At 41.7% G+C, this 25,328-nt stretch overlaps 1 protein-coding gene across 2 annotated transcripts in view; it reads right to left on the bottom strand.

Moving 5' to 3' along the window:
* Window positions 1–244: 244 nt before the first annotated feature.
* Window positions 245–25,328, bottom strand: part of ME2 (malic enzyme 2) — a 38,403-nt gene continuing 13,319 nt past the window's right edge. Inside the window, exons 2-16 of one of the 2 annotated variants that reach the window (XM_075586336.1) lie at window positions 20,548–20,669; window positions 18,960–19,093; window positions 18,193–18,342; window positions 16,288–16,363; window positions 15,632–15,793; window positions 13,663–13,766; window positions 12,790–12,899; window positions 12,523–12,620; window positions 9,371–9,484; window positions 8,431–8,545; window positions 7,099–7,241; window positions 6,579–6,681; window positions 5,623–5,693; window positions 3,943–4,041; window positions 245–2,586 (exon numbers count right to left, since the gene is read on the bottom strand). In XM_075586336.1, the coding sequence (XP_075442451.1) occupies window positions 2,422–2,586; window positions 3,943–4,041; window positions 5,623–5,693; window positions 6,579–6,681; window positions 7,099–7,241; window positions 8,431–8,545; window positions 9,371–9,484; window positions 12,523–12,620; window positions 12,790–12,899; window positions 13,663–13,766; window positions 15,632–15,793; window positions 16,288–16,363; window positions 18,193–18,342; window positions 18,960–19,093; window positions 20,548–20,655 (1,752 nt within the window). In that variant the 5' untranslated portion in view covers window positions 20,656–20,669 and the 3' untranslated portion in view covers window positions 245–2,421. Of the gene's footprint in view, window positions 2,587–3,942; window positions 4,042–5,622; window positions 5,694–6,578; window positions 6,682–7,098; window positions 7,242–8,430; window positions 8,546–9,370; window positions 9,485–12,522; window positions 12,621–12,789; window positions 12,900–13,662; window positions 13,767–15,631; window positions 15,794–16,287; window positions 16,364–18,192; window positions 18,343–18,959; window positions 19,094–20,547; window positions 20,684–25,328 lie in introns of both variants that reach the window. The other variant, XM_075586322.1, reaches the window with a different exon arrangement.

Genomic DNA, 25,328 nt, shown 5'->3' with positions numbered 1-25,328 from the left:
ATCCTAATGGGGTACCGAGTGCAACTAGAGCAGCGATATTGCTGGGCGTTTTCTACAATTCCTGCATCCTGTCTTGTGTATTTGTGATTTAACCACGCTTTAGAATTGTTTTTTTTCTTGGCTTTATACGTACTTGCAAATTGAACTTCTAAAAATGAGCTGCTATTGATCTTGCGGTTTTTATAGCAGACAACAATACCGCATCCTTACCCCGCCCCTTATTTTTATTCCAAGAAACGAGCAGTTACATGCATTGTATCATTTATTGGATGAAGCAAAGTAATCTTGTACAATTGCTTGTGAAGCATAAAATGTAGCCTTCAAAACACGTAATCTTCCCATCAAATAGAACAGGTATTTTAACACCGATACATTACTGCTAAATAATCTATTGCAACACACATACACTTTGTATGTACTCTGTATTGACATCTTCACTGTAACACTTTGTCCTGCAGTAAGTATGCTTTATTAATGACGACTTGCCTTTTCTATTTGTTTTTTTTCCGGCAGAATTTTCCAGCCCGTGATCCTTTGATTTTTAGTTAAAATCCCAATGTTTGGTGATGCCTTCATTAACCATCTCATGTCTGAACTATATTACAAAAATATACCTCTGGATAGAATTAATCCACGATATGCAGCATCTCTATATAAATGTACTAAACATCCCTGAGAGCACTGGAATTAAGTTTTACGCTGCTACGATCCATTTAAACGAATGGAGCTGTAATCTTCTCTAGCACGGTGACGACTGCCTCACAATATATTTAACGACAGCAACAAACTCTTATTAAAAAAAATTCAGGTAGGTCATCAGAAAGTCAGACCGCTTGCCTCAAACACGCCCATTTTGTTCTTGGCACGGGGGATGGATGGAGACAGACTATGGGTTGGTGCCGTGACTATCAGAGGAGAGTGCCGACATATGTCCCATTTATAAATACACTTGGTCACAAAGCTTCATCTACTTCTTCTCATCCCTAAAAAGATTAACCTAGAGTAAAATCTTTGAATGACCAATGTCGGAGGAGTTGGGTGACAAACGCACCCCTTTTCAGACTGTCTGGCGTGTTCACTTCTACTTTGGTTGAATAGGGACATAGCCAGATCTGGTAATATGAACTTTCTGCTCTTTAGGAAGAAACATGTTGAACTATGTGGAGAAATAGCAGGCAACCTGTATAATAGTGTAAATGCACAAAAAATAAATCTAATTTAAAATTTGCACCAACACACATTTAAGTCGGGCTTCTCTAAGCCGCGATATTTGGTATCTCACATTCCCGATCCGGCCTTAACCATCACGGACTTAAAAAAAGGGCAGTTCGTGCCAGATTGGGATGCGATACACTGCATCGCCGTTTAGTCATTCCCAGCCTTCGGTCTCTATTCAATATATCTTCTCTGCGCTGGACAGGCGTTCTGCTCCCTTCAACAAGCAGGACTACTCCATTTGTGGAGGATTTCAACTCCTTTCTACTTCAAAGAGAAGACCGCTTCACAGGATATTAAATAGGGATCATAGCTGGTAACCCAACTTAGGTACATACAGTATATTCAAATAGATAGAACACTACAATGTTGCAATATTCACTTCCACCCCTTTTTACTTTTTAAAAAAGCATTGCTCATCAGTATTTATAGCTAGAGGTCTGTACGTCAATGTGTTGCATACTTGGGATATAAGCAGAACATTTCCCTTTTATATGAATGATGAAGTTACCTCGGTATAAAGATGACAGCTATTTCCTAGACGTCCTTTATACTCTTCATGCCCACCCAGGAGTTGCCACATGTTTAGGTTACGGCCAATATTAAAAGCCCATTTATAAAGGAATAGTTGACAATCATCTGCGTAAAATGTGCATACAAACGCAACCGTATCGCTTACTACATTACAAGGGAGTGCATGTAAACAGGACAATGCACAGCCAATCATTTTACGGTCTTGACAGCAATACTACATACAGGATTGTATACACACCGAACCATGACCCAAATTACATGTAAATCACTTTACACTAATGCTCCTTAAGTAATATGTCTAGTTCAAAATGTATCTTAATTAAAAAAATGTGTAAAGAAATGTTCACTATTTTCCTATGCTAAATGAACATGCATATGCTTCAATTGTGCAGAGTCGTACATGTAAGATGTAGTTGGAATGATCCTGCTAGACAGGCTAGTTTAAAGGGATTGGAACAGAGGACCATGACCGAGTTACTGTGGAACCACGATACCTCTTTGGAATGGGATGCTTGATTCTAAACAGATGTGGGGATTTCCTGCGAGATCGTTACAAGGCACAAGGCTATCGTATACAGTATTCTAGCGGCAGCTTAAATGCAGACATTTTCAAATATTAGACTTCTCTTTAAAATGGACCCGCAAGACCATGAGGGCAGTTTGATTCTGGGATTAAAACATTCTGTGAGGCTTTGATGCATATTCAGGCCACTCGTAGACATCAGGTAAGAAAGAGTCATATTCCGTGCTCCAGACTTTAGACCTAATATACTCGTTCTTATCTAAAGGTTCTGGGTAATGGAAAGCCATTCCGTTCCTGTACACAAACTCCATAACCTGGAAAAGAAAAAGCCAGCATTATTAGACTTATTAGTAGCCCATTGCTAGATTTTACCTACAGGAGGGACTGGTTAATCTGACGCAAAGTATTACTGCACAACATGAACCAGTTCTGGAAATTAACACAGTTTTGGCATCTCAAACCCAAGCATCATACCGTGTGTTTATCATAAACAATGTACATCTTTCCCTTCATCAGCAACCGTACATTTAAAAGATTGGAAGCGACCAACATAGATACTCCTATTCAATGTCTTTGAGTGTAGGTATCCGGCACTTCAAAAACCAAAAAGGACCCTTCATAGATAACTTAAGTGACCGCCTGGACCGTGGCACTGTATGGGGTAAATGATGCAGCTTCCCTTGCAGGGGACGTGGATTAGTGCCTAGTGCTCACAGGCACACTTGTATAGCACAAACTGTATCCCAAACGCAGACTTAATAAGAAAGTGTAAGCCCACAATGTAACTCAGTTATTTGTTCCTTGTATCCTTCAGTGCGGTCCTATGCGGTATATCCTTAGAATAGCGTGCGATACACAAGTGGAGTTGACCATAGGAAGAGGAGAAAGCAGGCAGTCAAACAAAAAAAAGCCCCCAGACAATTCCAACAGCTGTTGGAGTTGTCTGGGGGCTTTTTTTGTTTGATCCCATCATGAAATAAAAGGTTTTTCTTTTTTAACCTGTAAGCCTCCTCCTGCTTTTTTGGAAGTGCGCTGCCTGCTTTCTCTTCTTCCTATATTCAATGTCTTTGCCCTTTGTGTACAGGAAGCAGGTGGCGAGCTATGAAGCAGGTGACAGGCTATGAAGCAGGTGACAGGCTATGAAGCAGGTGACAGGCTATGAAGCAGGTGACAGGCTATGAAGCAGCGGTTCTCAGCCCCATGTTTTAAGGATATCCTAGATTCAGCACAGGTGACTGAGCATCCGATTGGACCCCCTGCGCAGAAGCTGGGATATCCTTACAACCCGACCTGTTGGGGAGTGGGGGAGGGGGGAGTCTTGAGGACTGAAGTTGATATTTAGATAATCATGATGGAAACCAAATCCTAAAATAAGCTATTCATCCCGATTTTACACAAAATACAACTAGATTTGTCGATATCTGTTGTGTGTATGGAAACTAACAGAGGTTGATCACTAAACATGAGAAACACTTTTTTTATATAAAGTCTGGCTTCAACAAACAACATGTTGGAGACATGAAAATTGTGTTCTATAAAATAGAATCCTATGTATGTAAAAGCTATTTGATAAGTGGGTAATACCATTTCTACAATGCCTAAAAAAGTGTTACTTAACATACGTAGCTTACTTAATGTAAGTAACCCCCACAGCTATAATATCCACCTACCTTAATAGCAATGCACACTGACACTTCTCTAATATTAGACAGTGGTGGGTAAAGCCGTCCTTGATCCAGCTCTTCAGTGGTTAACTGCTCTGCCAGTGCCTAAAAGAATAACAGAATGTTTGGCAGATATACATGTAAAAGATAAGAGATTAGAATATTTACATTTATCCCCTTAGACAATGGATTGATGCTCTTTTCAAAGTAAGTGAGGAAGACCTGTGCCAATCTGTTGTACGTTGCATTAAAATCCATTGATCGTCCAGGAGATGATGCAATATCTTTGTAATACTTTGGTTATAATTGGTTCTCAATAATTCTCAGCTGTTTTGTGTATATGTACACACACGCACGCACGCACGCACACACACACCTCTTGTCGTGTCCCACAGTAATCGGCAAATGAAATACAAGGCAGTGGCCAAAAATAGCAAACATCTGCTTAATGTCGGCTGTCTTGGCGATCTCTCCTTAATAAATGAGCACTCTCAGTTTGAACATTTCTATCTGGATTTCCGGCAGCGAGCCAGGCCTCAGCTTTGTTATACGGTCAAGTTATGTGTTTTTATCCATGAATAAATTGTTATGTATTCTGTAAAGCGTGTTCCCTCCCATCTGACAAGTGCAATCCCCGCTTTTCCTTTTTGAAAGGATTTTGTTTTGATTATTCCTAGTGTTGTACCGAGTCCTCTAATTTGCCGGGTAACAGGTACCCGGGGAAAATTAGAAATGTTGCTGGGCCGGATACCGAGTACCTGCACGGGTAGCATTGCCTGCAGCCAGCGGTGGAGGGTGAGGAAGACAGCTACGGAGGGTGAGGAGGACCACGGCGACATCGTGGAAGCAGTGGCAGACATCCTGGTGGCGGTGGAAACAAAGGACATCCTTGTTGAGCCAGTGGAAGCAGCGGAACACATCACAGCTGATGCCGGTGGAAGCCGGGGAACCATGTGAGCGGAGCAGGAGCGTTACTATTGGACAGTCAGGAAGAGCTGGCTGTCCAATAGTAACGCTCTTGCCCCATGTTCCCCGGCTCCCACCAGCATCAGCTGTGATGTGTTCCTCTGCTCCCACCGGCTCAACAAGGACGTCCTCTCCTGCCACCGCCACCACCAGGATGTCTGCCGCTTCTCCCACGATGTCGCCATGGTCTTCCTCACCCTCCATCACCGGCTGCAGGCAAGAGGGAGAAGAAAGGAAATTGCCCGGCACCTGTTCCAGCCCCCTAATGCCGGGTCCGGGAACCGAAAAAAGTGCCGGGTACAGGGTAATTACCCGGTACATTACTAGATTATTTATGTAGCATCCTACAGTCGCCTCTGGATGAAAAAAAAACAAAAAAGTAAATTTTTCCCCTGCCATACATATAGAATGCCTTTCCTGTGTAAGATCTTGGCCATCTCCAAAAGAAAATATAAAGAACGTGATGAATATTTTTTTACAAAGTGTTTTTGAGGTTTTTTCAGGCATTTCTTAGGGTGCTGTACCTTTATTCCATGAATTACGCGCTTTACTATTTACACATATGACAAACCATACAGAAACAATGACTGACTTTTAGGTTGGACTATGGAGAACCTTTGGGTGCCTAATCATGCAGTGCTACTTCTACAGTATACAAGAACATTGCACAACGACAATGAAAAGTAGCTCGGAGCTCACAGATATTACACATGTACCCACCTTTGCAGCTTCAAGGAAAACCCGGTCACTTATATGGCGAACGCCACTCAGAATTACTGCCAGAGCAACACCTATGTATAGAAATCAGAGGTAACCGCATGAAGGGAAATGGTCTGTTTATTCTGCCACACTATCTCAAATGAACAAATTGTGCGCGTCGGGCCTGGGGGCAGGAATTGTATTGTACCCTAAAAAAATAATGTCAATTACATGAGCAATTTAAAAAGTGAAGTGCTGATCGATTGTAGGTGACCTTTTAGATATAAAAAAGTATAATGTTCTTGTATGTTCGCTTCTAAAAAAAACAAAGATACTAGATAAATAAAAATAGCAAATGTAAGTTTGTGAAGGATTAACGTGATTCAGAGGCATTGGCTGTTTTCTGAAGCACCTTTTCATTATGTTGCAATATAAAATGCAGTGAATTCAAAATTAAGCAGGTTGTGTTAATGGTAACTTTTTTTTTTCATTACCACTTGTCAAATGTGTCTTTCTTTTGGTGCATAAACACCATAAGGCCGCGTTTATAATGCCGGCGACGGGACCGATGATGTCACCCGTCACCACTAGCAAAAGCTAAACTTTAGTTTTAAGCGACGTCACTGGTGACAAGGCCAGTGACGTCACGAAGGGGGCGGTCATCGTTCTCTGATTGGTTTAGAGATTGTCACATGTGGCGACCAAAAAAAAATCAAATTTACCTCGCATCAAAATTTTTGGTCGCTCCGTCACCCTTACTATAAGCGCTTGCGACGGAGTCAATGAATTTGTTTTGGAGCGACGTCGCGTCGCCAGGCACTATAAGCGCAGCCTAAGAAGGCATCCAATGTAATAAAATGGGACGGAAATGGACAAACTTATAAATACGACTTTTGCAATGAAGTAGGCCAGTAATACACTGAGGGTCCAGCAGAGGGCGTTACAACACAAACACAGACAGTGAGAAGAGATTGTACCTGGGAATATGTAGGCATTGTTACCCTGGCCTGGTTTAAATGATCGTCCATCACTTAAAGTCACGGTGTCAAAGGGACTTCCGCTGGCAAAGAGACAGCGCCCCTATTGGGGAAATTGGAACAATTGTGAATGTACATCCGTGCGGGACACCATTTATAAATTCATGGGAAATGACAAACATTTCATATATGATCGAAATGGTGCAGCGGTACCTCCTGGCCGTATAAGCGTTACCCGTGGCTATATTTAAATGCTTTAATCAGAACAGGTTGCAAGATAAAAGGCCATACGTACTAAGCGGTGCTACTCCATTAACAACTTCAATTTAATGGGCAGAAGGTGACGTATGGCATAACACCGCTTAGAGAATTTAGGGCTTAATATTCCAGTTTGGCAGCACTGGGGGGGGAGGTCATAGTTTTAAGATGGGTCATATGAAAAATCATAAGTGGATACCAGATTTTATTTCCACCAAACTGCAGCGCCTCACTCAATGATTGCCACGTTTCCAGTTCCTACCTCTGTAAAAGTGTACGCTTCCTCTGCCGTGCATTCAGCCTTGACGGTTGGATTACTCAGCGCAAAGATGACCGGTCTTTGGTTAATTAAACCCATGACTCGGATTACATCTTCTGTAAAGAACCTTCCAGCGCCTGCAACCCCTTAACAAGAACAACAAGATCCATAATTACACAGGTACTGGTCCTTAACATTGTAAAAGTCATCTCCCTCTCTGTTTTAAAATCGGCATAAAATAAACTATTTAGAAGTGGTGTGTGAGGGAGTGCATAAGGTTAAAAACTCTCACTTTAACAGACAAGAAAAACTACACCCCAACTTGTAAGGTCCGCTAGCGGAATGGAAAGGGGAGGTTTAAAATGCAGACAGCAGACTTCCTGCTGCCTCTCACTCTGCTCTCAATCTATGAGGAAACAGGTTGCAGAGTGCCTGTCTGGGGGAGAGCCTGAACTCCCTTTTGTGCGCCTGTCTGGGGGAGAGCCTGAACTCCCTTTTGTGCGCCTGTCTGGGGGAGAGCCTGAACTCCCTTTTGTGCGCCTGTCTGGGGGAGAGCCTGAACTCCCTTTGGTGCGCCTGTCTGGGGGAGAGCCTGAACTCCCTTTTGTGCGCCTGTCTGGGGGAGAGCCTGAACTCCCTTTTGTGCGCCTGTCTGGGGGAGAGCCTGAACTCCCTTTTGTGCGCCCGAGAGTAAGGACTTGTGTAATTTTGCAGACCTGTGCTCCTTACTTTAAATACGTTATTTTCTGTTCGTACAGGTATACTACAACCTGCTTTCTCTGGCAAGGGAAATAAAGGACTTTCATTGCAAGGAAGTGGTGTGCGCTCCTTTCTGACCCTGCCTACGAAGCCGCTCCGTCACATGGTGTCTAAAGAAGGTTGTCAATTTAGTAATAAATGTTTGACCAATATAAATAAAATGTTGTTGCACTGCCGTAGGCTGGGGCCATGGTGCCTTCGCCCGCGCGGAGGCGTGCAGAGGCTGTGAGGTAGGCGGGTGCTTTCCCTGGCCATGGTGGACTGGCCGCGGGGGGCGTTCCTAGGGACGTCACGGAGCTGGTTCGCCCTCATTGGGTGAGCCGCTCACGTGACCGGCCTGTCGCGCCAAGAAATCTATTTGAACTGATTTCTTGCGCAACGCGCGCCCCCAACCGCTTCCACGCGCACGCCACATGGACGCGAACACTGCGTGCGAACGCCTCTGCACGGTCTGCGATACCATGGCCCCAGCCTTAGTTGGAAATAAAGGGTCAAGTTCAACAGCACAATCTTTTTTGCTTTCCGGCCATCAAACCAAGTTTAGCAAATTACAAATGCAATATAGTCAAAACTTACCAATTATCGCAGTTGGCTGTAAAACATTCACTGCATCTAAAAAGCTTTTGACCGTCTGGTCCGGGGCAAGATGAGCAAATGACTCCTGATTGCCGTCTATTCCTTCTTCTCGACCCTGAAATTGTTGCGTTAAGAAATTATCAAACGATCGGTACAGTAACCCTTTCGCTGCCTTTGCAATGCATAGCAGCTCCTTTTGCAGCAAAAGCAGTAAAGGCAGGTTAAAGGCTACACAGGAGTCAGCGGGTAGCCATCTTTGATTTAGTGCCACTAAAACGCATCACAGTTCAGTAATGATGACACATTCACGTCTCAGGCAAGGATTATGGGTAATGACATGCAAATGAGCACTCAAGGAGTGGGAAATTCGTTGCTAAGCCTCCTGACCCTAGCTTTAAGCATTTTACATGCCAGCAACAAGGGAAGGGGACTCAAAATGGCAGTACCTAAAAAGTGCCAGACTCCTGCAAAGAAATTAAGAGTATCCAAGTCATTTTATGTTGTACAGTTCATAAAACGTATATATATGATTTAAATTCATATGCATTACATGTTTATACATTCATATACTTACACGAAGAGAACAGGTTTAGTGCCAGCAACACTTAAACAGGCATCCAGCCCTTTTTATCTGTGCTATTTAACACCAGGTGATACTGAATGCAGACACATACAGTGCATTCATACAAGCGCTCGCATTCAATAGTGAGAATCGTAATGCATACAACAATTCGTCAACTTCCATTCACTTGAAGTTAGTCAGCTTAAATAAACGAGTAATTGTACATTACCCAACTTCTCATTATATTGAATAGGGACCATGATGCCCAGCCCTGATAAACGAAGCATGACACCTTCCCAAAAGTCACATAGAAAGTTGGCAGCACCGATGATTCCAGGTGCTATGCAAACAAAGTCCTTTAGACTCATGAAGCCTTACCTGCACCAATAAGCCGTATTTGTCAAACATCCATATCTTCTCTCGAGCGGCCTCAGCAGAACTCCCACTTTCCATCATTGCCATGACAATAAGATTTGCAATACCGAGAGCCGCCTGGTCAGAGCAAAAATCAGGACATTTCAGATTAAAGCAGATTCACAAGGTCTTCCTACACATTTTATATATTAGCATTTCTAAATAAACACCCAAGAAACCCTGATGTTAATATTCAACTTTGCCTACAGTGTAGTTATCTTGTTTCCCTGACTAATTTTGGCAAGGATATACATTTGTAGAACCATTTAGTTAAAGATTCATTAAATCATTAACAAGAGCCTCCTCAAAACCAAAGGTTGGTTATGTTTTCTGCACAATGTAAGGTGCTTTTACACAAAGACCCATTTCCACTTAGAAGGCCCATCTCACACACACTAACATTTTTTTACGGGAATGCCACATCAACCATAAGATTACAAGTAAAATGAGGATTAGCAGGGATGTGCGGCAGGACGACACCATAGCTTTCCACCGTAAGACATGGAATTGTTCAAGAAACTAAATTGTAAAAAAAATAAAAAATCGGAGATTTCACAGAAGTAAGAATGTGGACCTCCATATGGAACTCAGCAAGGCCAAAGTGATGTTCAACAAATGTATTAAAGATCCAAATAAATGTAATTCCACATTTGGAAGAAAAGAAATAAATACATCTTTCAAGGGAACCTGCCACTATGCCTCAAGAGAAAAGTGTTCGACCAATGTATTATGCCTATTTTTACATATTTGTGGGCAACTTTGACCTTAAATGAAGAGATAATTCAGAAGCTTTAGAAAACAAAGTATGGTGGCATGTGTGCTAGGTATTACCTAGAGAGGAAAAAGAATTGATGGATTTGGAAGCAAAATCTGTGACATCACAAGTGTGAAGAAATTAAAATGGCAGTGGACTGGTCATATCGCAAGAAGAAATTACCTTTAGTGGAAATAGATTGTACTCTACTGGATTCCAAGGGTTATCAAGAAGACCAAGATGACAGCAAATGTCAGACAGATGGATGCATACAATTAGGACATTTGTTGGAGCACCACGAAGAGGCTTGCAAATGCAGTGCCTGGAACATCATTGGGAAGGCCTTCATCCAGCAGTGGATCGACAGAGGCGGAAGATCCAAATGATGATCAAATATCAACTCTACAAAAATAAAAATCTAAATAAACAGAATTAGAACTAGAAGTCGTCAAACTAGGGCTACCTTGGCCAGCAAGTATTGATGGATGGGAAGCTTTAGAATGAAATAAAAAGGACAATGGAGATGGGATGGAGCGCATTTAGAAGAAACAAGACAAGTTCAAGGAATGGATGTAAATACACACACACATACATACATACAGTACCTACATACCAGTGAGCACACCTATAGCAGGCATAGGCATATATTGACAAGAGCACGCATCATAAGAAATAAAGTTGCATCTTAGGCAGACCCATAGATCAGAAAAAAAAACAGCACATTGCAGGTAAGTATCAAACTAGTGTATTGTACATTATGCACAATAAGCTATTTTGAAACTTACCTGTGATGTGCTGCTTCTTTTTTGCTCTGATCCATAGGTCGGGATGATGTAGATATATAGATCCCATCTTCATTCTCCTCTTGATTTCATTCGTAAGGGGCCCATCCATTGGAACTTGCGCCTCTGCAATTTAAAAGACATGGTTTGACGACTTCTATTAAATTTAGATTTTTGTAGGAGTTGACATTTGTTGAAAATTACTTTGGTCTTCGGCCCCTGTCGATCCTCTTCTGGATGAATGCCTCCCCTCTGATCTTCCAGGCACTGCATTTGCAAACCCCTTCTCTGATTTTCGCAGAGTTGACATTTATAGATCACTTTGGTCTTGCTGAAATTCACATGGAGGCTTCACCTTCTTACTTGCTTCAGCGAGTTCTCCAATGTGCTGGACATAATGTCTGCAAATCATAGGTGACTCAAGTATTCCGTTTGACTTTGATTGCGCAACGACTTTATCCTAAATCATATTACTTTATTATAAAAATGTAATACTTCCAAATTTGGAGGCATATTGACGTAAAAGTTTTTGGCAGGCCCAATTAAGATGGGATATTCTAAATAAGGCTTTAGACCTCCACTTGCGGAAAACAAATCCGATGCAGCTCCAATTACATGTGAGCCCCTAAACAAAGAAAGGTGTACTGTAAAACCCCATACTAATCCATACTTTTACATTAGATTTTTGACCCTAAATTAATTGAAACTATTGTCACACAACATAAATGAATGAAAACCATGACACTAGGTGTTGTTGAATAGCAGGTGCTCTTACATGTTCCTGCAATTTCCTATGTTGCCAAAAGGAGCGTGGATTGAATAGGAACAGTTTGTGCTTTTGGCATCAGTGTTTTGCGATGTTTCTGACCTCACATCATCGCACCTCGAATATTATCAACAATTTTTTGCTCCTATTAGTGTGCAGCCGTCTTCAACTTTTTTGTCTTCAGACTCAGCATAAACCATACCCAAGTATTGAGAACTATTAATGCTTTCTGCTTCCAGAGGGGCATCTGGCAGCAAAAGGGTTAAACATAATCTGCATGGTGAGATAGAAACACTTACTATATAAATAATAGAGAAACAGGAGATGGTTCAAATGTCTATCCAAGCTGGCCATTTTTTTATTTTTTAAAAAGAGGATTGAAGCAGGGGGTCTTTGAAGTTGAACCCTGTTCATTTCTGTTCCGGGTCCCCCGGCGATATTTCCCTCCGTAGGTGTCGGTATCCGCTCTACTCGACTAGCAGGGATCACGTAATTGCCGCTATTCAAAGTTCTTGCCCCCTGCAGGCCAATAGAAAGCCATGAAATCACCCGGTGCAGCTTCCTAGAGGCCCATGTGACAAACGAGCTTTAAAAAGCAGAGGAATACCGGCACATACTACGGAGGTAAGTATGTCTGGAGGCAAGGGGTCCCTGGAGCTGAAATTAATGGGGGTTCAAAGCCGGAGACCTCACTGGCTTGGATTGCGCCTTTAAAAGTCACTCATGAAAATATTCCTTCTGGTTACATTATGACATGCAATGTTCTGTGAATATAAACAGAATGTGGTCTATATAATAGAGTAGAACATTGTACCTCTCCTGCACCAAGAAACAGAACCTTGTGCTCAGTGATTGGTTTCCCGAGAACATTCTGTGCCGCCAGCAGTCCTGCCAGTGCTACCGAGGCAGTGCCTGCAAAGTACAGAGAGCACGCGGTTCATGCATGTTTGTGGACAAATTTATATGTTAAAAATGTCATGTTTGTTTTGGTTTGACCGTCTTTTTAACCCCGTCACTGCCAGAGCGTCCGGCAATGCAGGCACTCTGGCAGCGAGGGGTTAAGCAGAAAGAATGCACTTACCTTGTATGTCATCATTGAAGGTGCAATATTTTTCCCTGTACTTCCTTAGGAACCTAAAGGCGTTGTGGTTTCCGAAGTCTTCAAACTGAATGAGCGTGTTTCGGCCGTACCTTTAAAATAAATCCCGACGCACTTTTATTAAAAGCGAAGGGGGTGGGAGGAGGAGAACGCACACAAAATGAAACTTGTTTTTTCAGATCACCCACAAGACAGTTTTAAACTATAAATCAATTACAGCGCAATTCAGGAGAAATATCAATAGATGTGTGTGCCAGACTGGTAGATATATTGCCCAACTGATCACAGAGATACATTTCAAAAGTATTTCTAAGAGGATACAGGTCACTGTCGCAGTAATACTAGAAGTTAGACCCTTCGCCGACAGCGAGGCCGGAAACAGAATATTTCAGATCCATACATTGCAGGCTCCTCTGGCAGGGAATGGGATACACTTCCACACACTTAACCCTTTACTGGCGGAGAGACCAGTAATTAAGGCACTGGGGCTTTTATGAACAAGTTATTTTATCAGAACTTCCGGTTAGAAAGTTCAGAGCAGGTCTGATCGGTGTGAAGTTGAACCAAAAAAAAAAAAAAAAGAAGAGGATATCGTCAGTGTCTGATGTGACATGAAGCATGAAAAGACAGTATAATCTGTAAGCTCCATCAGTGTCTATGTTAGTATCATTTGGATGAGCAGAGGAGTTTCCCTGTGTGCAAGAGGATCAGGTGTCCAAACTTGTAACAAAATCCTGATCAATAAAAACGGAGTACTTGCATAGATCAGTAGCCCAGTCACTTACCAACATGCAGCACGCCAGCGATTGGTTTCCCAAGTAATACCTCTGTCTTTCTAGATGTGTTTTGCCATACCTGTGTGCGATGGCATCCATAAACTCATCAATCAGATCATCATAAAGCTGGGTGCGATCCCTCTTCTGGTACAGTCCCATGTAGAAGGGATCCTTTAATAACGTCTACAAAAGAATTACCCACATAATGCGGATTAAAGAGCACTGTATTCTAGTTTACAGGTTAAATAGAGGGAATAGTTTTGTATGTGTATGGTATATTAGTGCATATGTATTACAGTCAAGTTACGTTACTGCCATTATTGATCCGTGTTACCAATTGGCATACTATAAGGAAATATACAGCATTACATAGTTACATAGTAGATGAGGTTGAAAAAACAACAAACAAAAAAAAAAACGACATGCGTCCATCAAGTTAAGCTAAATTTGGACAACAGATACTTCATTAAGCAGTCCTAAATCCTTCTCCATCAAGGATTCCCCTAATGTATCCCCATTTAATGTGTAAGTTGCCTGTTTCTTCTTGTTTCCCAAATGCATAACCTTACATTTATCTTTATTAAATCTCATCTGCCATTTACCTGCCCCAGTTTTCAGTCTCTCCAAGTCCTTCTGGAGAGAAATTACATCCTGCTCTGATTCTACTACCTTACACAATTTAGTATCATCAGCAAAGATGGAGACTTTGCTCTCGATGCCAACCTCAAGGTCATTAATAAACAAGTTAAAAAGCAGGGGTCCCAGTACCGATCCCTGAGGTACTCCACTCACGACCTTAGCCCAACCAGAAAAAGTTCCATTTATGACAACCCTCTGTTGTCTGTCCTTCAACCAGTTTTCAATCCAGGTGCATATAATTTTACGGAGTCCAATTTGCTTTATTTTGTACACTAACCTAGTGTGGAACGGTATCAAAAGCCTTTGCAAAATCTAAGTAGACCACATCAACTGCATTACCCTGGTCTAAATTCCTACTTACCTCCTCAAAGAAACTAATAAGGTTAGTTTGGCACGACCTACCCTTCATAAATCCATGCTGACTACTACTAACAATTTTGTTCTCCATTAGGTATTCCTGAATATTATCCCGTACTAAACCTTCAAGTAGCATTCATTAAAAGGAGAGGTAAATTATTTTCCAGAAATGTGTTAATATTTTGCACTGGGGTTGAGAAGATATACAGCCGTTTATAGGTGTACATTGAACGTCTTCCCTCCTCTTTAGGAGATAACACACGCCCCTTCCAATAGGTAAAACATTACACATCCCTGTTCCCAATCAGAGGAATACTGCCGATTTCTTCTAGTAGTAGAATACAAATAGGATTACATTCCGGAACAATGGCAGCAAGAACCATTGCCACAACAGAGAAGCTTGCAACACACACACCCCAAAGTGCAGTTGACTTGAATGGAACCGTCTGTGTAGTGATGCCGAATTAGCACTATTGAAGTTTACTGAATACGCTCTGTAGCCTAATTGCAAATGGTCTCCTGAATGATACTGAAAACCTACTATTGCATTACTTATGCCTGTTCCCTTCAGCTTTCTCTTCCCCGTACATCTTAGTTTTGTGTGAAATCATAGCACTAAATGATCTACTTATGACCTTCCCCAAAGCAGCTCTGATGATCCCAGGAGCACTCTCTGCAGCGACTCCGATGCGTGGAGCATGGAATGATGGGAGCTGTAGTTCTTTCCCCAATATAAAACTGCGCGGCTTTACACAGATTTACCCAAGCTCACAGAATGCGATTGGTCTAAAATCCTCTCACACGCACATAGGACATCAGTTTTATCAGGCTGGACCTTTGTGAGACTGGCACAAATCTAACCAAAGTATTACAATTCTAGTGCATCCGACTGCAACAACGGGCTTACAAACCCCACAATCAGAACCTAATTGGACTTTAGGTTGTTGGTGAAAAAACAAACATTCGGCAACAAACTGACATGCAAGATGGTTTATTATAGGCTCTTCAGACCAAGAATACAACACTGAAAATGTTATGAATAAACCACTTACTGGATTATCAGTGCCAACATCAATACACACTGGAAGGCATCTCTGAGGCTGTATACCAGCACAAGCGGTATACAGACACAGTTTTCCAACTGGGATTCCCATTCCATAAACTCCCAGGTCGCCAAGACCCAGAATCCTCTCTCCATCTGTTACTACAACTGCCTGGAAGAGGAAAAAAAAAAAAAAGAAGGGGTGGGGACGACATCATACAATGAAATCAAGCATTCTGTATTTCTGCACGGACAATAAAATCATGGTTACTTCGACCCTCTGGTGCCCGGTGGCCTGCAAGGGACAGCGGCCCAATTTTAGTAAGCAGTGCTATGTTATTCTGGCGCAAGAAAACACCTTATAACCCAACATTGGAGTTATATTGCCTAGTAAATATGGACCCGTATCTGCTTGAGAATATTCCATATTTCCGCCATTACAGTCCTACATATTACAGGACTAAATTAAATAAATGACTGATTTGTTTAAGAAGTTAAAACTAGGCGATTGATGCCCTTAACAATGGATATTTTCATTAATGTATTTTAATTTTCAACAGGAACTGAATTTGGGAAGAGAACATTCCAGAATGTCTGGAGACCAATGGCTGCCTTAACTTATAACCGGGTGGGGTGGAGGTTGAAATAATGGAGTCATACTGTTACCTTCACATCAGTTTCTGGCCAGTTCTCCAAAATTGATTTAATATGTCCTCTGTCTAAAATGGAAATAAATAACCCTCTGGGGAAAAACAAAAAACACACAAGCACGTAAAAATAAATTCTCTGTCTTCATAAGCGTTACAAGACAAGTTACAAGGCCGGCACATATCCTCTTAAAAAAATCACTACATGGGAATACCCCTCTAAAGCACAAAAAGAATAAGGATGATTTGTCCATGCAAAAAGGCAAGAATACCGTCAAAATATGTCAATGGCATTTCTTAGAATAACCACATATTTTAGGAACAAGGAGCGAAGAACGTTTCAGGCCCACATGAAAAGAAAAAAAGACACACAAGAAAAGCGCACAACTCAGTGTAAAAAATGTTGATATGTGACAAAATTAGAGTGGTAATTATTGCACGTACAAAAGATTCAATCTTTTAAAACATGGCATGTTTAGGGTACATGTTACCGCTACAGCAATCAACTGGTTCCCGCTCCCGGGATGGCTGTCGCAGTTGTCTTCCCAATCAGGTAGGTATAGGTGTCCTCGTATCCGGGAGGCTGCTATCTGCTATCAGATGATATCAAGGTCTATAATGGCAGCTCGTTGGGATCCATAATGCTTAGTGGTACAGTTGGAACAAACAAATATCTCCCACACTGTCGGCTGAGGGACTCCGTACCCTCGACGTAGCCGACGGTGCCTATAGTAAACAGTGAAGTGGGAAAATAAGGCAAATAATAAGGCAATCTTCCCTGATGAAGTAGACCTGCTCTACGAAACGCGTAGGAATATTTTATGTATGTATTGGGGCATTTGCCTGATTTTCCCACTTCCCTGTTTAGCTCATACGGAGTCTGCGGTCAGTTCCACTGAGTCAGCGCTGGAGGGTCGCCGATTGCGACATGATCCAATGACGTCAGTGATACCGCTATAGGCACCAGGAGCATTACGGCTACATTGAGGGTACCGAGTCCCTCAGCTGACAGTGTGGGAGATGTGTTTGTTCCAACTATACCACTATGCATTCTGGATCCCAACGTGCTGCCACTATAGACCTTGATGTCATCTGATAGCAGCCTCCTGGATACGAGGACACTTATACCTACCCGATTGGGAGACAACTGCAGCGGCCATCCCGGGAGCGGGAACCAGTTGATGCTGTAGCGGTAACATGTACCCTAAACATGCAATGTCTTAAAAGATTGAATCTTTTGTACGTGCAATAATTACTACCCTAATTGTGTCACATTTACACTATGAGAGTTGTGCGCTGTCTCTTTTTTCTTTTCATGTCAGTTTCAAAGATGCTGAGCCATCGGTGTTGACGCTCAGCAGACTCTCAGACCTTGTTGTATGAGGTTTTTATAATTTGCCACATTGTGTATCTTCTAATTGTTATTGGGTGCACATTATTGTGAGAGTTTATATAAACTCAGAGACCATCTTGATCAGGTAGTGAATAAACACTTAATATATATTTTGTCATACAATTTGGTATGTAGTTTCTCTTTGTTTCAGGCCCACACAGGACCTCTCGTGATGATAGATGAGAAAAGGTCCTGTGTGGCCCTGAAACGTTGTTCTATTGTTCCTAAAATAAATTGAAGCAGACGGGAAACATTTTGTAAGTTGAGCTGCACTTTATTTACTGGGGAACAACCTTTTCTTTAAAGCTTGCATGTTAGAATAAGCATTTCAATGTTCAACATACATGAACTGTGTGCAGGGTAGTAACATGAGATTCTTTAGGATACACAATGCCCTGTTTATAGAATAAGGATATCTGTGTCTCTTTCAGCCCCAGTCCTGGCAGAACAATATTTAACCAAACCCAGATTAAGTGCGGGCCGGTGAGATTTTCTACCCCCCTTTAATTTCACAATTTTAAGTTTCCTTACTTCGGTCTTCTAAAAATATGCCCGTATTGTGAGCAGGCCAGACCGACTGTCGGTGTGTACACAATGGGCATCAATCTCTCAATGTCATCCTGTAATATTCTATAGAACAACTTCTCATTCCTTTCCTGGATTCCCATTACGTAGATATACCTAAAAACACAGAGCAGAGGCACAATTAAAATGTGGTGGCGGAAGATTAAACAGTCTGTGCAGCACATGGGGATCATTTCAATGTGTGGCAATAAAGCACCTGGCTTGCTTTACCTGGTTGCTCTTCCCAGTGGATTTCTACGCCCCTGTCGCAACTGCAATTCACTTACTCCAGACCACTCATAAGATATCGGCCTACATTACTAGTGTTCTACACCCGCTCACTCATCCACGACCAAAAACAAATACAGACAAGCCTGGGTTAAGCGAGCGCCTGCTCCGAGCTCTGCAACACAGATCCAGCAACCAAGCTCAAATGGATGAATCCCAAAGAATACGTCCCCGTGTCTGCGCCATATTTCCTGTCTAGTGTTGGACATGCAAACTGCATCATTGTGAGAGATTTGAGAATTACATAGTTACTAACAAATCAGGACAAACGTGCACAGATACGACGTGTAGTGTGGGCCCTGCGCGGGGGAGCCGACAGTCTACGGGGAATGAGGGATAATGTTGAAACAAAAAGAATATGGGGTATATGCCTTGTTTATGCAAATCAAATGTAAATCATTTCAATAGTGATGGACTCCGCAATGGATAGAAAATGAAACCCGTACTTTTGTAAGGGGTCGTCCATTTTCTTCAAGTTCCCGTGGAATCGTGCGGCTTGAATGTCCTGAGTCTCTATTTTTGAAGGCAAGAGACCTTGAAGTCCAAGGATCTGCCTCTCTTGTAGGGTAAATGCCATCCCCTAAACAAAGAAACAAAGACCTAGGAATGGATTGTAAACACCCCACCCCCGACCCCCACAATAGGCTGCCAATCAGGCCAGGTTACAGTTTGGTCCCACAACAAAATATCTCCTAAAATGAGACAGCTGAAACACTGTCTTGTCTCTTTCCTTCGCTCCCACTTTTCCTTCTCTTCACTGGTGTCCCCCTTTTTTTTTGTTGAGAACTACTGATGTAAAAACATTTTCTTTACATGGTCTCCAATATTACAAATCATTGTGACTTTGTAAAAAAGGTCTTACTACACCTTCTGACAATGAACCCGTCATGCTTTTCTTTACCCCATTATCTCACCCTTTCCTCCTAATTTATTTTCAGTTTCCCTCTTCTCTTCCTTCCCTAGGACCTCGCCCTCTACGCTTTTTACTGGTGTTTTTCTTCAATCTCTCCATTTGCCTCTTGCCTCATCTATCGCTCTAAACCCCTATTCAGGCTCAGGACTGCTGAAGTGCCCAGAGATTCACCATCAATCTTAGTGACAATCACTTCTTCTGGAGAAGAAAAAAAAAAGGGTGAAATTGACAGATCAGAAGAACTTCGAGCTATTTGTGAAACATCTCCGTGCACATCAGCCTCCCAGTGCCACGATTTACACCACATACTGTAGATATCAAAGATGACTGCCATAGTCCTATCATGTGAAACAATTACAATATTTTGCATAACTCCGCTAGTGTAAAACTTACCTTTAGCAAGGTTAGAACAAAGTTCCAAATTTTAGTGCATCCCAGTCTCCAATGAAATAGTGCCAATATGAAGGCTTTATACGCATAAATCTGCGCGGAATAGGACTATATTAAACCCATATAGGACTGTATACTGTCACAAGGATAATATGACTCATATATTGGGTACTGTGAATAGTAAGAATCCTATGGGTCAGTGGAGATGGTATAATACCACTACAATGACCCAATGGTCTATATATAAACAGCCCTAGAGCCTAGTACACTAGCCAATGTACCAAATGTGACAGTCAGTGTTGAGAGAGATAATTCACGATTATGATGTCCTTCCAATTCCAGAGCGTGCCTCACTTTGGTAGTAGCATAGAAGTGCCAGGAGTGTAGACAGCGGAGCACAGCAAGCAGAAAAATAGATTTTTTATATAATTTATTAAAATCAATCCACACATGGTCCTGCTATATACCATGTGTGGATTGATTTAATAAATTATTTTATTTATTTTTGACATCATAGCCCCCACCTTTTTATTCTATTTTTCTGCTTGCGGTGCTCCGCTGTCTACACTCCTGGCACTTTTACCTTTAACATAATCAATGCTAGGAGAAAATTAAGTGATTATTCTTAAGAGAATAAAAACATTGACCAGGTTACCCCAGCACGGAATTTACATTCTGTCATTAAGCAGCAGATTGCACCACCAGACGATATTTCCCTGTTCTTCCCTCACCTTGTTTGTTCTTGGATTTAACATGAGAGCTTTGCCCTTCTCTTTGGTGTGCACCGAGCGGCATGCCAGCATGCCCGGACTGGCGAGTATCCTCAGTTTGGACAACATTCTGGCAAATCAACCTGGAGAGAGAAGCCTGGACAAAAAAAAAACAGTCTCCATCAGTGATGAACACCACGGATACGTACACATTATTTATAAGCAAGAAGTAGAGAGCTTTAGTGAGTGAGAGGCTAAGGCATGGCAATCTGAAGACTGCAGAGCAAACATTAGCACCTATAAAAAGTTATAACAATTTACACAAGCTGAATGGGCCAAAGGTCCATTGGAGTCTGCATTCAGCCACTGGGCCACGGTTGGCCCATAACCATTATATAGAAGTGCTGCTAGGTTAATGCTGTAGACATGTAGCACGTGATATTGTTACCCACTGGCAATGCTAGTGCAGAATATCACAATATATCCTAACATATTACACTGAAAGTGCAGCAAGTTGAAAGTCCAAAGCCAAGTAATAATTTGTCTACCATTTATAATGGTCATTTTCAAAGCAAGTCAGAAAGTCCAACAAATCACACCATATTAAATACAAGCTGGTTTTTATTAAACCTGCCTTTCAACCTATTAACTTGATACTCAAGGGCACCTGTGGGAGCTACAGAGAATGGGTACAGATTGATATGATACCGTACATCTCATTTGCAGATTAGCAGCTCCTACATCAGTGATTCTCAACCTACATAGTGATCAAAGGAGGTATTGATTACACTGACTAATAACAGCACTTCATCAGTTTGGGATCCATTATTTGTGCTATTTACCTACCTATACGAGTGCTACTGTTGAGTTTCAAAAACGGATAATACAACCTTAGAATTATAGTTTAAACACCTTTATTGCATTTACATTCATAACTGCTACTACATTGATACTTACAAATCACACCCTTAAAGAGGGTTGTTGTACTCAGACCAGTGTTAAAATTAGATTGTTACCAAGATTTTGCAGCAGAAGTCAAAGGAAAATGACCATTTCAGTCATTTTTGTGTCTACCATCTGTATTACCCACACATATGCACGCCCATTTATATTATAAGAGTATGTGTAATCTGTATATTTTTTATTGTTATGTGTTGCAATTTTAGTGGTATATTATGAAGTTATATTTTACATATTATATTATTATTCTTCTTATTATTATTATATGTCTGACCACCCTGATGTCTCACTAGAGAGTATTTCGGTACAAAGTTCGTACTGGTTGGTTACCTTTATATTTTTGAAGCTATTTATAAAATGTTACCTACTGAATTTGCACCTCCCCGCTATTCAGGGACAGCAGTGTACATTCACACCTTTGTATCTTCCATTTCTGCCCCCTAGAAAAACAAGCCTAAAAGCCACGATGTAGCCACTACGTCACGGGACCAGAGTGTGCTAGACCCCATGATGTGGTGGCAGTCATAGGGCACTCAAGGTGTTACAGATGGGCACCCAACTAAGGCTGCGCTTATAGTGCCGGCGACATCGCAGCAAAACAAATGCATTGCTGCCGTCCCGTCTCGCTTACTTACTATAAGCGCACGCATTGGTCGCGATCGCTGGAAGTCATCTCTATTTGATTTTCCAGCGACCGTCGCGTCGCCAGCACTATAAGCGTAGCCTAAGAAAAACTGTCATTTGAATTCATTAGTGTGAGGTGATGTATATAGAAATGGGCATACACACAGAGAGACACACACACACACACACACACAGAGACACACACACAGAGACACACACACAGAGACACACACACAGAGACACACACACAGAGACACACACACAGAGACACACACACAGAGACACACACACAGAGACACACACACAGAGACACACACACACACACACACACACACACACACACACACACACACACACAGAGAAAAGCCTAAATAACAATGAATGAAGGTACATTGTGCCAAGTACTGGGTTCTGCATCCCTGCCACATTCCAATATGTCATTTTAGGAGATAACAGCAGGGGGGAGGGGGAAAAGGATTTAAACAAATTCAAGACAAGTTTTTTTTTAGCAGGGATATACCAGTGCAAGAAGTATCTATGGTGCTTTAGCAACATTGGGGCTTATTAAATAAAGTATGATAGCACTCATTCAGTGCTACCGCACGGAAAGTCTTTATTAACCGTGCTTTCAATAGTCGTTAGATGACTGCAGTGGCCATTAGTTATTTATAATGTATTTATTTATAAAATGTTTTACCAGGAAGTAATACTCTCGTTTTCAAGTATGTCCTGGGCATAGTTAAAATGACAAATACATGGTTACAAATAGTTACATAAATGAACAGGGTATACATTATATACAATACATTGCATGCACAGTTAGAGAAGATGTATATTATAGGCTTATGTAACAGTTACAGATGAGATTAAAATTTGAGACAGCTTTAGTTTTGAAAGAACTTAAATTGGTGGTGGATGTGAGAGTCTCCAGTAGGTTGTTCCAGTTTTGGGGTGCACGGTAATAGGAGGAGTGGCCGGATACTTTGTTGAGCCTTGGGACCATGAACAGACTTTTGGAGTCAGATCTCAGGTGATAAGTGCTGCATGTGGTAGGGGTGAGGAGCTTGTTCAGATAGCTGGGTAGCTTGCCCAGAAAGTATTTGAAGGCAAGACAGGAAAGGTGAACTTTGCGCCTAGACTCAAGTGATGACCAATCTAGTTCTTTGAGCATTTCGCAGTGATGTGTGTTGTAGTTGCATTGGAGAACGAAACGACAAATTGAATTGTAGAGGGTGTCAAGTTTGCTAAGGTGGGTTTGGGGTGCCGAGCCATATACTATATCTCCATAGTCAATAATTGGCATTAGCATCTGCTGTGCGATACGCTTTCTGACCAGCAGGCTTAGGGAGGATTTGTTCCTGTAAAGTACACCTAGTTTGGCATAGGTTTTGGATGTCAGAGTATCAATTATGGAGGAAAAAGAAGAATCCTCTAATCTCTCACTGGTTTGATCGCGTCCGGTGCTCCATGGGAACGCAGGACGCGAGCGAACCCGGAGAAAAAGAAAAAAACAAGCCCTTTGAGAATGACAGAGTCACTACGCCTTAAGGACCCTGAAGTGCCAGTCCCCGTGTCTACGTCCTAGGGCACACAAAGTGTTAAATAAGCCGCATCACTTCTATCGAGAGCTAGTTATTTCCATGCTACCTGGAACATCCTATACCAGAAACTGCATTGCTAAAAATGCTACTTGGCAGCTCCCTGTTTTTTTTTTTTTTTTTTTTTTACGGTTTATAAAAATTAAAAAAGTAGAACAAAAAGTTTAACAAATTAACAAAAAGAGCACTTCATTTTTGTGGCTACACCACAGATGGGTTACAAATAAGTGGCTCTATATAATCAGGAAATTGTGCGCCGACACGTGTTAAAAATAAATAAATAAATTTGTTTTTTGGTGTGTCTGAAAACATTAACGAAGACCATTGTTACTGTTGTAGCATCAGGTGCATGTCTACTTCTGTGCTAGTATTCTGCATAAAAAAAATACAACTTACGCCACCTTAATGACAAGAAAACCAACGCAGAAAAATCTTCAAGTAGCGCAACGCAAACCACACATTTGCCAAAAGATACCTGAGCCAAGATGTCAGTGTAACTCCGTATCTCCCACAGCTGGTCGCAGACATACCAACAAATACCAATACATAGATGCCGCCGGTTGCGGTGAGTTTTAAGTGCAAGCTGCAGCAAACTGTGCTTAGATACATAGAGCCCAGGAAACTACCAGTTATGTTCCAGTGAACCACAATTCCGGATCCCTCCAGGTGTTATATACCAGGGGTGGCTAACTGCAGCCTCCAAGGGCCACCGACAGGTCAGGTGTAAAGGATATCCCTGCTTCAGCATAGGCAGCTCAGTGATTCAGTTATAATGACTGAGCGGGGATATTGGCTGAAGCAGAGATATCCTAATGAGTTGGTGGCCCTTCAGGACGGGAGTTGCCGACTCCTGCGATACAGTATCGGAACAAAAAAAGGAATGTGTCCCTGCCATCTCTTCCCCTGTAAATGGTGTTAACCTTTTAATTTAACACTGACTAACCTTAAAACTTGCCCCACAAATCAAGCATCCCAATAGCCTGCACTCATGGCTATTGTCCCACAGTCACTTATACCACCCATTGTGGCCAAGCACACCCATCTACAGCACTTATTCCCTCACCTGCTGTCTCTGTAAGTTTCCCCTCAAACCTCTTAGAGTGTAAGCTCTTCGGGGCAGGGATTTCCTTTCCCATTGTCTGATTTTTGCTGCACTTATTGTATTTTTAAAATTCCCTGTACTGTATTCTTTGTGAAGCGCTGAGTACACTTTTGGCGCTATATAAATAAAGACATACAATACAAATGTGGGCAAGTGGCGAGATCTTTCTGCCCCAGACTTTCTGCCCACAGCACATTGATACCCGGCGGCTTGCTTTTGAAACTGGGGAACAGCAAGTGGATATAAATATTATCTTCTATTTACTAATAATGTTGCTCCGTATAAAAGGGGCAGTTTCCCCTCAAACATTATCTGCGCTTTAATTTATGTGGGATCTGATCTTTTTTATAGTTTGTTTTATTACACTACATATTTAATATTACAAGCCTACGTATGTATAGACAAATGTAGCAAGATTGAAAGCATGGACGAAAACTGGAATAAGATTTCCATTGTTTTATGTATTATTAAAAAGATATATAGCCAACATGTCAGCTGACAAACTGAAAATGTGTTGG

Source organism: Ascaphus truei, chromosome 1 (assembly GCF_040206685.1).
Source record: "Ascaphus truei isolate aAscTru1 chromosome 1, aAscTru1.hap1, whole genome shotgun sequence".
NCBI lineage: Eukaryota > Metazoa > Chordata > Amphibia > Anura > Ascaphidae > Ascaphus > Ascaphus truei.
This window is presented reverse-complemented; position numbering and strand designations above follow the sequence as displayed.